Source organism: Zootermopsis nevadensis, unplaced genomic scaffold (assembly GCF_977971745.1).
Source record: "Zootermopsis nevadensis isolate Lab colony 2312 unplaced genomic scaffold, Znev_1.0 Znev_ptg000015l, whole genome shotgun sequence".
Taxonomy (NCBI): domain Eukaryota; kingdom Metazoa; phylum Arthropoda; class Insecta; order Blattodea; family Termopsidae; genus Zootermopsis; species Zootermopsis nevadensis.
The window spans coordinates 2,506,921-2,524,808 of record NW_028259147.1 but is presented as its reverse complement, the minus strand read 5'-3'; the positions used below and the strand labels follow the sequence as shown (position 1 = coordinate 2,524,808).

The following is a 17,888-nucleotide window of genomic DNA, read 5'->3' as shown; positions in this document are numbered from 1 at the left end:
ATTAATGGAACATCCTGTGAATCTATTCGTTATGTGCGTTCATCTCGGTTTCTGTTCGCCAATCGTCGTGACAGATGAAGCGTCTAATTGCGCTGTCACGTGGTGACGTGTCACTGGATTAGAGGCATTCCTGTGAAAGGAGCCGAATGATTTTCAGTGAAGACGAGAAAATTACAATTAATCATTCTATGTTATTGGAAGACAGAACCGTTTCATGGGAGCAACTGATCGAAAGGGGGAGAAATGTTTCCTTCCTATCTTAGTACAAGTTTTACTATTCTGTTCGACTTGTTGAGTAATAGGGGCTACTTTATCTGGTCTAAGGTCCTTACATAGTCTGCCCTTTCATTACATGTAGTTCATTATACCTTAGTATCACTGCGAAATACGAATGAATTTTAAAGTGTTGACTTTTGTATTTTTATTCAATATAAGAAAACACCGGCTAGTATATTCGTTCACCATTCCGACACTTTCAACCTCGTAATTGATAAAAAATTATAATAAAAGTTCCCGGTGGAAATGCGCGCGTGGTGACCGGGCATATGATGAAACGAGGTCGAATTTGGAAATCTTCCAAATGAGCGTGCAATTAAGTTGCAGATGGGAAAGTTTTATTCAATGAAGACTAAAGGTCGGGGCTAATGCGACCTGTGTTCTACAACGATTTGGGTGGGTGGGGAAGGACGGACAAAGATCTGCTTCATTTAGGGGAGTAATTTGAAAGACTCTCGCAACAAATGGGGGCATTAAGAAATCGTCTCGAGAACCGGTCGCATTTTAAAATGTTTACTTTTCTATGCACTAAGTTGAAGGCTGATTAATACAAGTAATAACCACGGTATTTGGCGTGACATGAACAGCAATTAAGGGAATGATCATCTTCCATATGTGTAATTTCCTCAAACAGCGCTGATGAGTTGATCTTCGTAATGGTGTAGAGCTGTTTTCTTTGCGGTACGGACTGAATTATAGAATTATATTTAGACGAGCCTCGGCTTCAAAGGATTAATGGACTCTGAGACGTCTGGTGGATTTTTTAAATAGCTTAAAACGTAAACTAATAATACCATTAACAACATTAACGACTTATGGAAAAAAAAACGTTAGTTACACTATGCGTTAGGGCAAAGAACTGAATTAGCTTGTTTCTCCCTTCATTTTATAATTTTACAAATATCAGGTAAAGTAGGTAACGTAAATGTCTTTGTTACAGACCATATTCACGAAAAATGCACTTTCACTGTATGACCCGAGTAAAAGTCACGGAAAATAGCCTATTTTACTTGAGATAGTATAGCTGCGTCATATTGTGATATTAATTAAAATAATTATTATATTTGTTTACCGTCAAATCACAATAAAATAGTAAGATAAGATAATTAAAATGATTAAAATATCATATTATGTTCCATATCGAGCATTCGATTTACATCGGAACATTCACAACATGTTTCGGTTTATCAAACCGTCATCAGGTGTAAATTATAAACTTTTAAACTCAAATTACAATTATTTATAGTTTTTACAATTTTATAATTTTATCATCTTTCTCAGTATATTTTATGGAAGTTGTATCTAGATATTATTAATATCACATTATTGTTGAGGTGGTGTTTTGATGTTTTACCAGTCATATATGAAATAGCAATCGGTTCAGATGTGTTCAGAGGAGAGATCCAGAAGCGTTACCATCTCAGAACAAGGTTCGTTATTGACTTAAGTCAATAACGAACATAAGATGATATTTTAATCATTTTAATTATCGTATCTTACTATTTTATTGTGATTTGACGGTAAACAAATATAATAATTATTTTCTATTTTCCGTGGTGTAATTACCCAGCGATAGAGATCATAAGCTCATCATTATTCGTAGCCGTGAGAACCTGAAATCTCACCTGCATAGAACTCCTTTACTCCTCAGTCTAGATAGTGACCTTGAAAGAAAATCTGGCTTAGTTCAGACAGTGACAAAGCCATAACGCCAAGCAAACAATTTAAGTCCGAACCCTTAACTACTTGGACAGGTTCCAGAATCTTTTTCACACCGTAATTTTCCGAAAAAGCAGAGATAAAAGGTGACAAAACCCATTGTCTCTTCTTTGGAAGGCTAACTGCACGACGTATTACAAACTGTAATATCAGGGCACTGCAAAGTTTAGGGAGGTTTTGCGTCTTCACTGAACCGGGAGCAGATGCAATTTGTAATGCAGTAATTTAATTCGAATGCAGATGTCTGTTCCATGGCGTTGCTGTCTAACAAAATTTAGGAGGAACATACTGCCACCATCGTCAGGGCTGAAGTATTGGGTATTTTATATTGCTAGTTCCTTATCTTCTATTAAACAAGGGTTTGATCTCTTGGTCCTGATTTCGAATTGCGGTTATCGTGAGGAGGGCTTCGTGGTTTTTATCAGTAACCAAAGGTGAATTATCGGCCACTGCCTTAAAATATGTCACGACCACTCCCCTTCCAGTATTTTCGAGTTCATAATTGATTGTAATTATCCTGTTCTACATTAATTCCTACGAAACTTAAGAGGTGTAACGCAATTTGTACATCGTCTGATGTTATAAAAGACACAACGTTTCGAGGACTGGACGCCTTCTTCTGGTGTAGTGAAGAGGAATGACACCTCTGTGGGGTCCGTTAGACAATCACTGTCTAGTGACAAGGTCCAAAAATGTAACAATCGAGAATGAGAAAATTTTATGTCAATTTAACAGTTTTTCTCGATTGAGGAATATTAGATGCTTTGTAAGACGTTAATGATTCAAAATTCAAAGCTTCTGATAACAATCAGAAGACAGAGGGATATTGTCTTGCTTCTTTAGATTAACTGCTCTCTATAATATACGACCAACTTAAAACAATGACTAAAAACATTACATTAATTACTGTATCAATTTTACGAATCATATCGTGATTATTAGGTAGTATACAGGATTTAGAAGTTCTGTCATACGCAATTTAATTTTTTTTAAAAAAAAAATTACTGTGAGTAAAATATTTTGTGTATCACGGAAATTCTATCTTCTGTTCATTACTTTTATATTAAAGTGTCTTAAATGCTTAGTGTTAACTTGAAGAAACTGTTAAAATGTTACGTTACTTTTAAATAAGAATGTCTCACATTACTTACCTCTTAATCCCAGGCCAGTATTTGTTTCTGATGTTCCGAGGGCTGATAGATTGTCTTAATGTGCAGTGTTTAAGCCTGCTCTCCACTGCTTTAAGTAGGGTCCACGAGAGCCCATCTGAGTCCCAGTTCACCTTGTCGCAAATATTAACAATAACAATATAGGACGTGCACTTCTTACAGAATCAAAATTTGACGTAATAACGTACTCGGATGGGCACAGATGTTAAATAAAGAATGAATAATTTCAGGCTTTGTGCTAGGCGATTATCCTCCTTTTCTGCCGAAATTTTCGATATCCTGTCTGCAACATTAAAGGGGTATGCCCTCGGTTAACATAATTATGCTCTAAATCAATATGCAGAAATAAGATCACGTTGAACATATTTAGCATTAAAGAAAATTCTTACCTTTTACATTTCTTCCATATTAATAGATGATCTCTGGTGTTAATCAGACTTCCTTCGTCTTTATACACTAGAGCAGGGATTCTCACTCTTTTTCGCTGGCGTAACACTAATTCCAATTTAACACATTAAATGTACCACTAACCAAATGAATTTAAGGAAAAATTATTTATGTTAATATTATCTTTTGATTTTATTACTTAGTTCGAGTACCATAGGTTGAGAAACGTTGCTTTAGAATATATGAAATGTTATACTTACTGTGAGCTTGGAGTAAGGTTGTGCGTCGGAGAAGCGAGGGTTTTTTTTTGGGGGGGGGGGCAGAGTGAGTGATGCTGTTAGTTTACGTTGTGAATAAAATATAGACATTTATTCATAATTGTTTAAATGGGGGAAAATACAATGAATGTCTTAATTAGTGGAAAAATGGTGCAATGCGTGTGGAATTTTGAGATAGTACATAAAGAAACACACGTATACAATCGGATTCAGTGACGGCCATGATTAGCTTGTTAACCGGGGGACGCATTCCAGTGGCAGCAAAAAGACAATCACGTTTTTTGAGCACAGAGCAAACTTGAAGGCCCTCTCGAAGTTGCTTCGCCAAGGCTGAGAAGTCGACGTGGAAACCAGAAGTGGCTGTTAATGTCGACGACACTACAATGTCTGTCCCCCCGCAAATGCGCCCTGGGTTAAGAAAAGGCCTGTCACTGAATGCGATATTTCTCACCAAAATGCATACAGTATTTATCGCCCCTTCCCTCTTCATATGATTGTAGATCAGCATCCAGCACAGCCGAAAGGAATTAAATGAAAAAGTGGGGTTATGTTATCTGAAAAATTTGGCGGGGGTACGTTAGTTAATTTAATGCCAGTCGCCTCAGGGTCAAAGAACACCCAAGTGAACGAGTAATCACTAAAAAAACACTACGAAGTATTAAAATTTTCACGCTTGAAGTAACAGATCTGTAACGAAGGGAAAAGATGAGATCGACAATCTTCAGTAATTGGAATTTTCTTTCATTTTTATAGTCTGCAAAAACCAAGTCCGAAATGTGTCATATGAGAAGCTATACATTCATAGTTATTGGTATTAAGTTTCATTGTCTTCTGCTCGCCTCATTTCTGTTGGAAAAAGCTGTCTTGTGGTGGTGGGGGTTAATAAGGCGTGTCCATGCGCATCTAATGTGACGCACAGCGTTATCAACTTCCAACGTACGCACGAAAAATCCCCTAAATGAAAAACCGATTTCAATAAAATTTGATATTTGAGCATTTAAAAACGTAGAACCATTTTAATATCTATTTTGTTGTGGCAACTTAAGCTTCTACTACTAAATCTTAGAAGACAGCCATCTTTAAAACCACGACCGTGAGAACCTAAATTTTCACCAGCGTGAACGAATTTATTTTGCTTACGTGAATGAATGTAGAAGAAAAGCCTAGCGTATGACCCGTAAAAACTGACGGGAACATTTTTTTTTGTTCAAAAGTAATTTACTGCAGAATTATCTTTGGAAATCGCTTTAGAAGCACGAAATTTATATAATTTCTTTCAAAAGCTAATCAAATCCGAAAACGTTTTTAAGGCGACTGAAGTCAGATTCCTGTCAAACTCAGTGTCCGCCAGACAACACCACAGACTTCTTTGCGTTTCTTACTACCAGAGTCTCGACCGTCAGAACGAAATTTTGACTTTTTCTGTACCCCACTCGTTCAGTTCAAGCTTTGGCGGAAATCGGCTCTTATGTTAGGAGGATGTAAGCTGTAAAAATGAGTTTCTACTTACTTGGATAAACATTGATTGTGGAGTTAAGTTATTAAATGTAATCTTTGGGATGACGTCATGTGTAATTCAGTTAAAATTTCGTCTTCTCTTTGGAAACAGCCCGGTTTATCCCACCGTGAGTTGGACAGGTCGTGAAATGACGCCGTTCGCTGCATCGGAACGAGGCGACTGGCTCCTTGTTTAACGATGATGTTTCAGGCATTTACACATCACGCACGTCACAGTTACACCAAGATAAAGAAACGACAAAGAGCTTAATCTGTTCTGCCGGCCGGGCTTTTTGGACACACGATGTCACCCCCAACCCCCCCACGACTACGTATGGAAACCGAATTCTTTATCACAACCAAATTTCCCTACGTTACCCTGACACAGATTTAGATCGGACAGTAGCCCACATTTAATAATAGGCCACCAAAATTGATAATTTCATGTCTTGTCAGTGGTTATGATAGTGGACAAGCACCCATTGAGAACACACTCTCTCTCACACATTCGCAACCAATGTTCATTTGGAAGTAATAAGTAAGCAATATCAGTAATGTTTGCTGACAACAACAAAAAAATTTTACATTATTTACTAAAAACAGGTAATATGCCCAGTTGTCACAGTTTCATCTTTTGTTTTTTGGGTCTCAGAATTGTTAACAGGCGACGTCATATCCACACGCTTCGCCGTCGGTGCGGGAAAGTTCATCCCAAGACTTCTCTGTGCACGAGAAGAATAAAGATTAGTTCTAAATGGCGAAGATATTTTGTTTTTAAGTTTTTTTTAAAATAAATTAATAAATAATTAAAACAGCACGGTGTCTTCTTATGTATAAGTTCTTTTTTAAGTTTTCGTACGTAGACATTTCTGTATTTCTTGAATTCCAGCTTGTGATTACTCCACGAGCGTTGCTAATTTGTAAAGTTCTGACTGAATGCGTGATGATTCTTATCGGGGGCCACTGTATGACAATTCCTTACTTAAACTCATATGTACAAAGAGGGGAAAAAAAAATATTCACGAGTCAATGTGGCAGATGTTTATACTCAGTTACTCCTCACCCTGACAAGCTCTTCGGAACTTTCTCAGTTAGACGTCAGGCACACGTGGATACAGAATCTAATGATGGCGAACAAGGTCACACGTTAACCTCGTGTTAAAATTCGATAGCGCGTCGATGCGAAACATGCTTCATCAGAACCCTTGATGATGTTACCGTGATTTTCCTCTGTTGGATTTTACTTGCATTACACACGTAATACAACATTCAAATCTGAAAATTATAGCTCGTTTAGGAAAAAAAAAAGATTTGAGACAAACGACCTTCTGTGGATGTCAGTCAGTCATACATAGGAAACGATGTGTTAAAAGGCAGTGTAGAATAAAATGTGATTTATCTCCCGATACATCTTTAAAATAAGTATAATTGTTACTTAATCGCTTTGTACAACTTTACGACTGATTCTGGAAATGAAATGACTTTCGCCAAGATTTCGTATATTTGGTTAAATTTGCTACAGTTGAATGATACAAATCTTCAAATTGTAATTGACAGATAAATTTATTAAAATTTTTCTATTGAGGGAAATGCTAGCGATGAAATAATTTAGGTCCACAGTATATTTAAAATTTTTAATAACGTAATTTAGACAATGTAATAAATGACAATGACTTACGTGGGGAAGCTACTGGTCGTTTAAAATGTAACCTCAAGTACTACACATGAATCCCTTCGCACAAAAAAACGAGAAAAAGTTATGATAATATTGAATTGTTGCAGTTAATGCATTGGTTGAAATCGGTTCGGCCGTGTATTCAGCTGTTTCGTCTCTCGGTCAGGGTCACGGATGAGGTTAGGAGAGTCCATTAAACGGGGGGGTGGACTGCAATTTCAAATGGCACAATCTCTCTGACCAGCGTGATATGACTTTCTGTACATCATTTGCAAGTAACATTCACATCACGGCAAAGAAACTAGTTTCCACGGAAAGGGTGCAAGGAGTGTTATTAAACACGTCTATCAACGAATCTTATACACGCCATTTCTATTCTCAATAACGTTACGATCCTGAGAAAGTTCCTTTAACGATTCTATCCCTCTGATTTGAAACACGACTCGTTTAACAATCGAAAATATCTTGTACTATTATTGTTGGTGCATCGAAGGGCCCGTTAGGCCCTCAGGAGCTTCTCTGCTGATATTAAGTTTCACTGAAATTCCCTGTAAATTTGTTTTTGAGTTTTGCCGAATGCGTGAGTTATAATTTTAATTGGCTTTAATCGCTGAACACGTACCTTCAAACTGAAAACCCTTAAGCCTCCGAGTTTTGAACCCCTGTGAGGATATCTTCGTAAGAACCAGGTCACAATCTTCACTTTGGCATTCTCACGAATTCGTCTTTAGCTCAGGATTCGGGCCACAGACACTACGTGTAGAAATATGAATCAAAGTGCGTAATGAATCGTGGTTCACTATCGGGTATGAAAGGGGCGAGGTCTCCTACACTCGATGTTGTATATACTTAAATATAAAGAACTGTGTAGAGTAAGTAAATTTTCATATCACTTGCAGAGCACTCGTCACTTATCTTGTCGCCATGACAACTAGCGGCAAAATGACGAACCACAGCATTACGTCGATGCCAGAACCGGAAGACGTCTTTCTCCTCAGGATAGCAGCCATCTTGTCACCTGAAATAACAGAAATAACAAAGAAACAGAGGGAAATAAAAGCAGTTAAGAAAGAAATCCGGGTGTCGAAGCACCCAAATTTCTTTTACTGAATATTATTCAGTTCTGGTACAACCTGGGACAAACCCAAAGCAACTGACATAAATATGTACTACTTTTACAAGTGTGCTTACAGACAATAGTAATATATATATATATATATATATAAAAACATTTTATATACAGGGTGTGCGATAATTTCAAGGTCATCGGAGAAATGTATTTACTTGGCAAAATAACGAAAAAATGTAAACAGGGAACATTTGTTGCAAATCATGTGTTTCCAATCTCAAGTATTGGACGAGCCATCAACTCTTTACATTATCAATGGTAAGAAGTGCCTGCGATGTTGCCACGTGAAAAGTGTAGTTTCTTAATTGCTCGTTCTAGGTTAAAAATATGTCCACTACCTGAGCTTGAAACCACACGATTTGCAACAAAGTTTCAGTCTATATTTCAGCATATTTTGCCAAATAACATAGTTCTCCTGTGGTCAGGGACTTATACGACGCCCGGTATACAGTTTTAAAGTTTTATTAAAGAAAGTTACGTATCGCTCCTTAAAGTTCACGGGCGTTCATCGCTGAGCCAATATGTGACCCCCACACGCGGCTAATCGTCTGTGCGTACGCTACCCCACATTTCATAGCCCCTAGCACTCATTTCGGGGTAGACGGGAGATGAGCGTGGAATACAAATTAGTCCGATAGGCTCAGCGTGTCCTGGTATGAAATGGAAAGGGGATGAGCGAATTTGTAATTGGTCATTAAACACGTGTTCAAAGTGACCTGTGTCGTAATTGCTTCAGAAAGGACTACTTGGTGCTGTGTGTGATAGACGCTTTCATTATGCAGACAAACAGATTCGTAGTACAGCGGAATAATAGATATTAATTTCGTTATAATCCGCGAAAACTATCACAGGCCACAAAGGATTGGCAGGCTTCAGGCGAAAATATATTTGTTTAATGGGAAGTGGATATTATATTCCATATTATGCCGCTAAATTACAAATTTTCCTCTGCTCAGGGGAAACAAATTTACATCAGTGATAATAAAAACAGAAAAGCTTTAGATATTTCTCTGTGAGATGGGTGCTCGTTTGATGCTTTGAAGCCGAGTGGTAATTATATGTACCATTTGGCTAACAATAAAAAACTCTGCATTTTGTGTTGATATTTTTATAAGTCTCAGTCTAAAAATCGATTATTTCTTTAAATAGCGTTAACCAGTTGATGTTTGTAATGGTGAAGTGCTGTGTTTTCTTTGCGGTGCGGACTGAATTGTAAAATATTATTTAGACGAGAATCGGCTTTAAAGTGTTAACCAGTTGATCTTTGTTCTGGTGAAGAGTTGTGTTTTCTTCGCGGTACGGACTGAATTCTTAAATGTAATTTAGACGAGCTTCGGAGGACGAGCGGGCGCTGCCTGGGAACCTTCGTAGCCCACAACCAACTTTATACCCCTCCCCCATTTATAACAGTAGTGCCTATCGCTACTCCCCCCACTTTCTCTCTTCTCTCTCTCTCTCTCTCGGATTTAAAGGGTGAACCAGTTGATCTTTGTAATGGTGAAGTGTTGGGTTTTCTTTGCGGTACGGACTGAATTATTAAATATTATTTATACGAGAATCGGCTTTAAAGTGTTATGGTTGGATAGAGTGTCACAGAGTTACTTAACGAGAAACTTCGTGATCAGGACTTAGATGGGTCAGGGTATACAAGAAAAGTATAGATAAGCAGATAAAAGATAATATTAAAACGGATGTTAGAATAATTAGATACCTAAAATACTCCAAACTCTAAATACTCTAATGTTTTAGAAATCTTGTTTTGAACACAAGTGTTGTTTAGCAAGACTCTGACAGTTGCAAACCTCACTACAGGTTCTCGGGCGAATCATATTTCTGTCCTTACTCCTTCTAGCGTAATCCCTGCATTACACGAAGCTAAAATGGAGCTTCATAAATTTTCTGAGAACCAGCTCACGGTACAAAAAACTATCGTACATGACAGAAAACAGAAATCTCATTAAGATTTAAACTTTTAAATTGTTTTCGATATGATGAATGTTTTAGTCGAAATAGACAGAAGGGAAAATCATTTATAAATCTATGATACCAGAACCGAAATTACATCTTCAATGGTAAGAGATATGAGGTCCTTACTGCTGACAACCTACAAGCTAACACGTGACCAACATTAACACTTTCTAATACAAGATTTGTATCTGCGACAAATGAATATCAAGACAGTGACGTACGCTAAATGTTAAAGAGCGCGTTAGGAAAACAAGTGTACTCCATTTGAGTACACCTTTTCGACAGCGTATAATTGATCTTTTGAAAGGCGTACTTTTCCAAAAAACACGTCGCATCCAATAATAAAGAGCATATTTAGACCTGAGAGGGATAAAGTGACAGTGGGATAGAAATACATAATTTGTACTTTTCACCAAATATATATTAGGAAGGTTGGATGGACAGTGCATGTAGGACGCACAGATGACATGAGAAATGGTTACAAAATTTTGGTTGGGGAGGCCTGAATGAAGGAGACCATTCGAGAATCTATACGTAGATAGAAGAATAATATTTATATGTGTCTTAGGGTGAATTGAAGCCACGGTGGTCTAGCGGTTAGAACGCTGACCTTGTAATCCTGGGGTCTCGGGTTCGATTCCCGGCGGTGCCCGAATTTATAACTTGTGTTGGGCAAGGCCGTGATCTAGGCAACACGGAGTTTTCCTCCGGGGGCTTCCCCGGTTTCTCCGTGGCATCCCAACAAATACTCCATTCACACACAGAAGAAGGCAATGGCAAACCACTTCTGGATCATCTGCCAAGAACGTATATGAACAGGTCCCAGTCCGAGAAAAGGATGGAAGGTTCCTGTTCATATGGACCTGTCGTCAGACAGAACACTAAATAAATAAATAGTCTAGCGGTTAGAACGCTGGCCTTGTAATCCTAGGATCTTCGGTTCGATTCCCGAATTTATAACTTGTGTTGGGCAAGGCCGTGGTCTAGGCAACACGGAGTTTTCCTCCGGGGGATTCCCCGGTTTCTCCGTGGCATCCCAACAATTACTCCATTCACACACAGAAGAAGGCAATGGCAAACCACTTCTGGATCATCTGCCAAGAACGTATATGAACAGGTCCCAGTCCGAGAAAAGGATGGAAGGTTCCTGTTCATATGGACCTGTGGTCAGACAGAACACTAATTAATTAATTAGGGTGAATTGTGTGCAGGTACGAATTGAATTTATCTATAGGGAAGGGTGGCGAACTCTTGTAATAATTCCATATAAGACAGAGAATTCTTTTGACCTATTATGCTCCTTGTATTTGGACGCCTGTAACAGGCTTGTCTGATCTGAGCCTTGTATATACCTCACACAGATTACAGACGCTTCAAAGGACACTAACTTGCGATCACATCTGTGCATGCAGTGTAGGTATACTAGAGGCAATGTGACCTTTATATCGCATCGCCTGGATTTATATGACGTATATTAAATGAGGCCAGATAAATTACATTTTATTTCTTTCATAAAGGCGTCTTCGCTCAGTGGACTCCCGAGTCTACGCGAAAAACACGACTTCATTAGCACAAGAAATGACAGAACGGAGATCGGACTAGATTTCGATTTCAGAAAAGTGTTTTAAAACAAATCTTCGAATGATGATGTAAGAGGAAACATCTAAGATATTTAAAACCAACACCCCTCTCGTGTCAGTGTCGGATGCAGACCTATACAGAATGTAAAAAATATTAACGATCAAGTGTACTGAAACTAGTCTATACGCATTTCCCATATCACACATGCGTGCTACATGCATAACCTACCGTGGTACACAGTCCTTCTCAAAAAGATACTATTCGATTACGTGGTAAAGACATTTTTCAGATTTTATGAAACGCGAAGACTCATTACCGTTTGTACAAGAATCCGCCACTGGAACCAGTCCTGTACCAAATCGTTCCAAATTTGAAGTGAAGTGATTCGTGTATCAGTGACGTATCCAGATAGATATTAGGGTCTATATGAAATGGCTTCACATCTATGAATTCATTCTGAAGGATGTGATATGGAATTTATTTATAACTTGCACTAATAACATGGCAGGCAGAGATATGGCGGCCCCACTGAATTCCAGCAGCTTAGATTAGCTTTGAGCAGTATTCATGGCATTTATAATTGACGTGATCCGTGATTGAAAGTGACAGGTGCCCGTTTCATAAGGTTAATATTAATTTATGCTAGTTAGTTTAATTAAAGTCTAAAATTAGAAAATAATACAATATAGGTCGACATAAAAATACATGTATTTCAGAGAAACTTTACAAAGTCGGCTACGCAAAAAAGAGCCTGTGTTATATTACATTGGTATATTAAATTACAGCTGTTAATTGACAGTCTAATTATCCAAAAGGAGTTTATTTCCTGTTTTTCAATGTACTGGTCGGATATTCCGAACGAAACAGACCGCTCGGAACACCTACATGTAGTACGAGAGGATAATATTAAAAAATAATATTCATAAAATATATTTTGAGGGTGTTAACTGGATTCATATGGCTCCTACAGACGTGGCCACTAAAATATTTAATCACATCTTGTCCTCAGTCACGTGGTCGTTCCACATTGGACAGCAACCCGCTCCTCCCTTCGTCCAAAAACTTCCACTCACACTTCACAAATTCCCACAAATACATTCGACCTGAAGATGGCAACTGCAATGTTTGTCGAAACGACGTGAGTGGTTAGATTCACGAAAATATAACCCCGAGGTACTGTGAGCCCCAGAGTCGTTCTGGACCGTCAGGTAAAGGGAAAAGTTGTGCACTGCTGGGAATCGAACCACGATCGCCAAGCCCGAAGTCTACTTACTACACTGTCTGAGCCAGCCCGATTCGCAATTAAGGTAGTCAAGAAATTCCACGACTTTTATGAAACCCGGATGTTCATCACCGTGTTCACAATAGCCCATCATCGGTTCTTGACCTAAAAGTTTGCTGAGATACCCAACAACTGCAAGATTTAAAACAAACATTTCGTATTTGTTTCTCATCAACTCCATGCGTGCTACATGTGCATCTCAGCCTCCTTTATTTAAGAACTGAGATAATACAGATCGTGGAGGTAGTCATTACCAAACTTTCTCCAGCCTTATGTCACTTCATCCCTTTCAGGTCCAAATATTATACTCAGCGTCGTGTTCTCAAACACCTGAAATATTTGTGTTCGTCATTTAATGTGGGGGACGAAGTCAGAAGACAAGGGGTAAAATTATATTTCTTACGTCTTAATCTTTACGTTCTGTGGAAACGCGGCTTAGAAAATGTGACAGTTTTGTCACGGTTTGTTTTAACTGCAAGAACACGGCTGTTGCACTCGATTTGACGCTAGTAACTAACGATACGATACGAGATGGTTTCCATGGAGATCGCCCATAAACATAAATACAAACAGAACACGAAATTGGGGCGTTCAGAGTATAAGAGGAAATTATATAGCCTGATGAATCACTGATATTTATTTTTGTAGTGTTCTGTCTGACGACAGGTCCATATGAACAGGATCCTTCCATCCTTTTCTCGGACTGGGACCTGTTCATATACGTTCTTGGCAGATGATCCAGAAGTGGTTTGCCATTGCCTTCTTCTGTGTGTGAATGGAGTAATTGTTGGGATGCCACGGAGGAAAACTCCGTGTTGCCTAGACCACGGCCTTGCCCAACACAAGTTATAAATTCGGGCACCGCCGGGAATCGAACCCGGGACCCCAGGATTACAAGGCCAGCGTTCTAACCGCTAGACCACCTCATCTTATTATTATTTAGTGTTCTGTCTGACGACAGGTCCATATGAACAGGATCCTTCCATCCTTTTCTCGGACTGGGACCTGTTCATATACGTTCTTGGCAGGTGATCCAGAAGTGGTTTGCCATTGCCTTCTTCTGTGTGTGAATGGAGTAATTGTTGGGATGCCACGGAGGAAAACTCCGTGTTGCCTAGACCACGGCCTTACCCAACACAAGTTATAAATTCGGGCACCGCCGGGAATCGAACCCGAGACCCCAGGATTACAAGGCCAGCGTTCTAACCGATAGACCACCGTGGCATCGAATCACTGATATGAACATTTAAGTTTATAATAACCTCATTAGAAAATTAAAGAAAATATATACACACTCTTAAGTCAATGAATTTAAATTAAAACTACCCTCACGTTGCCCTCAGCTGGTAGTTTCATACAGAACACTGCAAATCCATCGCAACATAACTAAATGCGGTCTATTGATACACGGATAAAGTACTTAAATCGAAAAAAAAAATCCTACAGATTCATGGGGATTAAAACAGTGTTCCCTCTTATCAGGTTGTGCTACATTTACATTTCATTTAATTAATGTCAATTGCATTTGAAATATAGTGACTGTGTTCTGCAGGGATTTGCTTCATTGTGAACAGAGACACAGGATAAAATGGTTTTAAAATGGATTTGCCTCGAGACACACAACAAGAGAACGGGCGACCACATCCAGCGAGCGTTGTACAGTGATCCAGAACTGCAGGTGTGGAAAATATGAAAATCACAACTGATCGCTTGGCCGATAAATATTCCGCCATGCGTGTCAGGATTCTTTTAGGCTTCGTATGTCCACGTAGCTGTGTCATTAACGAACCGACCGATATTGTACGTACAATGCGCGTGGAGCTATGAATTATTACGTAGAACAATTAATTTTCATGGTTGGAAGGAATTCGCCCCGCGCTTTGTGATATCCAGAGCTGCTTTGTCGTTGCTGACTAATATAAAGTTAGCATACTTCTGGGATACTACGCAGTGTCGTCTTGTAGCATTTGACCGACGTTTCAGACATGCTTACTGCCTTAATCATCGGCCCTGAAGATGGAAGCAGTATTTCCATCGAAACGTTGGTATCTGCCTACAAGCACGTAGGACGTTACAACCCAGAAGACCAGAATCGACATCTTCACCGCCATAAGAACTTAAAATCTTAGAAAGTCAGTAAGAATGTAAAGATATCACGCTACGCGCCACGTGCGCACTCAGGGGGAGAGCTGGTATAGCTCCTACTCAGTCTTAACCTCGGTACTAGATGGGGGTAAGTGGTCAGCGTCACCCCTTCGCCGCGCTTTGCCCCTGGGGAGAGGACCGCCCGGTAAACATTAAACAGGAGGCGGAGTTTGCCCCAGAGCCGATATGGACAGTTGGCAGCTCCGTTGGTTAGTTGATCATATGCTGTTAAGGGATTTTGGGCCTTATGGAATAATTGTTACGAAGTGAGTATGAAGTAATTCTTGTGGATTAATTTCCTAGTTTATTTAGGAAGTAGACTACTTTTTGAAATCGGATACACACTTATGTTACATTTAATATTAGCAGGAATACTATGGTCTAAGGAGATAGTTATGTTAGATATATTATATTATTACTGATTTCCATAAGAACGAGTCTTTCTGGAGCTGCACGAACGTAAAATTCATTTGTTATTACAGTAGTTTTGTCTGCGTTCAAGAGAAGATCGTCCACCGAGGTTACATTTGAATGTTAACCCATTGCAGAAATAAAACAAAACAGCATCAACACGCGACTGAGGCAAAATGAAGACGGAAGAAGAATATGATATGAAGCAAGAGACGAATAACACTCGACTTACATGGGGAGAGAAAGAATACGAACTGACTAAAGGAGGACTCAAGCTGTTGGCAAGGCAACGGCGTGACGCTTTAATATGCATGGCAGCGAACGACAGCCACTTTTGAAAATGTATACAAAATGGCAGGACGATAAAGCATAACGACGAAAGGAAATTGGAAAGCGTCGTGTTTGTTTTCTGTTTGTACGTCACCTTCTTGAAACTGGATTATTTTAAATACACTTACAACAGAATATTCAATAAGTAGGGTTAGTGGCCTTGTAATCCTGGGGTCTCGGGTTCGATTCCCGGCGGTGCCCGAATTTATAACTTGTCTTGGGCAAGGCCGTCGTCTAGGCAACACGGAGTTTTCCTCCGTGGCATCCCAACAATTACTCCATTCACACACAGAAGAAGGCAATGGCAAACCACTTCTGGATCATCTGCCAAGAACGTATACGAACAGGTCCCAGTCCGAGAAGAGAAAAGGATGGAAGGATCCTGTTCGTATGGACCTGTCGTCAGACAGAACACTAAATAATAATAAGATGAGGTGGTCTAGCGGTTAGAACGCTGGCCTTGTAATCCTGGGGGTCTCGGGTTCGATTCCCGGCGGTGCCCGAATTTATAACTTGTCTTGGGCAAGGCCGTCGTCTAGGCAACACGGAGTTTTCCTCCGTGGCATCCCAACAATTACTCCATTCACACACAGAAGAAGGCAATGGCAAACCACTTCTGGATCATCTGCCAAGAACGTATACGAACAGGTCCCAGTCCGAGAAAAGGATGGAAGGATCCTGTTCATATGGACCTGTCGTCAGACAGAACACTAAATAATAATAAGATGAGGTGGTCTAGCGGTTAGAACGCTGGCCTTGTAATCCTGGGGGTCTCGGGTTCGATTCCCGGCGGTGCCCGAATTTATAACTTGTGTTGGGCAAGACCGTGGTCTAGGCAACACGGAGTTTTCCTCCGTGGCATCCCAACAATCACTCCATTCACACACAGAAGAAGGCAATGGCAAACCACTTCTGGATCATCTGCCAAGAACGTATACGAACAGGTCCCAGTCCGAGAAAAGGATGGAAGGATCCTGTTCATATGGACCTGTCGTCAGACAGAACACTAAATAATAATAAGATGAGGTGGTCTAGCGGTTAGAACGCTGGCCTTGTAATCCTGGGGGTCTCGGGTTCGATTCCCGGCGGTGCCCGAATTTATAACTTGTGTTGGGCAAGACCGTGGTCTAGGCAACACGGAGTTTTCCTCCGTGGCATCCCAACAATTACTCCATTCACACACAGAAGAAGGCAATGGCAAACCACTTCTGGATCATCTGCCAAGAACGTATATGAACAGGTCCCAGTCCGAGAAAAGGACGGAAGGATCCTGTTCATATGGACCTGTCGTCAGACAGAACACTAAATAAATAAAATAACTGGTAATGAAAAGTCTGTTTGATATAAAGTCCTGGAATATTTTATGCTGTGAAACTTAAATGTAATCTACATGCACTTAAATACAGGCAATTTCGTGGACTACACATTTCTTCACAATTTCTGACAGACGAGTAGAACGCAAATTATTTTTCTGACAAAATGGATAAATCTAAAGGAAATATTCAAAGTAAAAAAACATACGAATATGTGAGAGGATAATACCACAGCGTTCGAACAACGAATTCAGTGCATGTCGGATCTGATTGTTAAAAAAAAAAGTGCATTTTAGCTTTAAATAATTCCTGAATCTGTAACGCAAGTGAAAATAAATCATCCAATATTCTGCCATTTATTTAAAGGCCAACAATTTATGGGCTTTTAAACGATCGAAGAACCAAAAGAGACCATTTACATTCAAAATTAAAATCACTACGAAAAGGAGTCAAATGCTACATTTCGTGGTACATCCGAAACCACATAACTCAGCAGGAAGCCCCAGCCAGAGTGTGTTCGTATCGCACCTTTAATGGACGACTGCTGTTACGATCCGTGTGCGTGCTTGCGTGCGTGCGTGGTTACGCAAACTACAGTGTCAGCCCCACATTCCTACCGCAGGGTTTGGCTGCAACTAAAACCTCGTCTGTTTTTTTGGTGCCCTTAGCGTAAAAACAATGAAGCGTGTTTGTTTACTGATTATGCTCGCGTAAGAAGTAAATCACAT

At 39.6% G+C, this 17,888-nt stretch overlaps 1 protein-coding gene and 1 long non-coding RNA gene across 15 annotated transcripts in view; one reads left to right on the top strand and one right to left on the bottom strand.

Annotated features, from left to right (window-relative positions):
• The window catches only part of LOC110833552 (uncharacterized), a 267,341-nt gene that overhangs the window by 17,947 nt on the left and 231,506 nt on the right, over positions 1-17,888 (top strand). The window lies entirely within an intron of this gene.
• Positions 3,893-17,888, bottom strand: part of LOC110833551 (neurotrimin) — a 524,202-nt gene continuing 510,206 nt past the window's right edge. For all 7 annotated transcript variants that reach the window (XM_022071767.2, XM_087349044.1, XM_087349042.1 and 4 more), the window contains one exon: positions 3,893-8,019. In XM_022071767.2, coding sequence (XP_021927459.1) covers positions 7,913-8,019 — 107 coding nt within the window. In that variant the 3' untranslated portion in view covers positions 3,893-7,912. The remainder of the gene's footprint in view (positions 8,020-17,888) is intronic.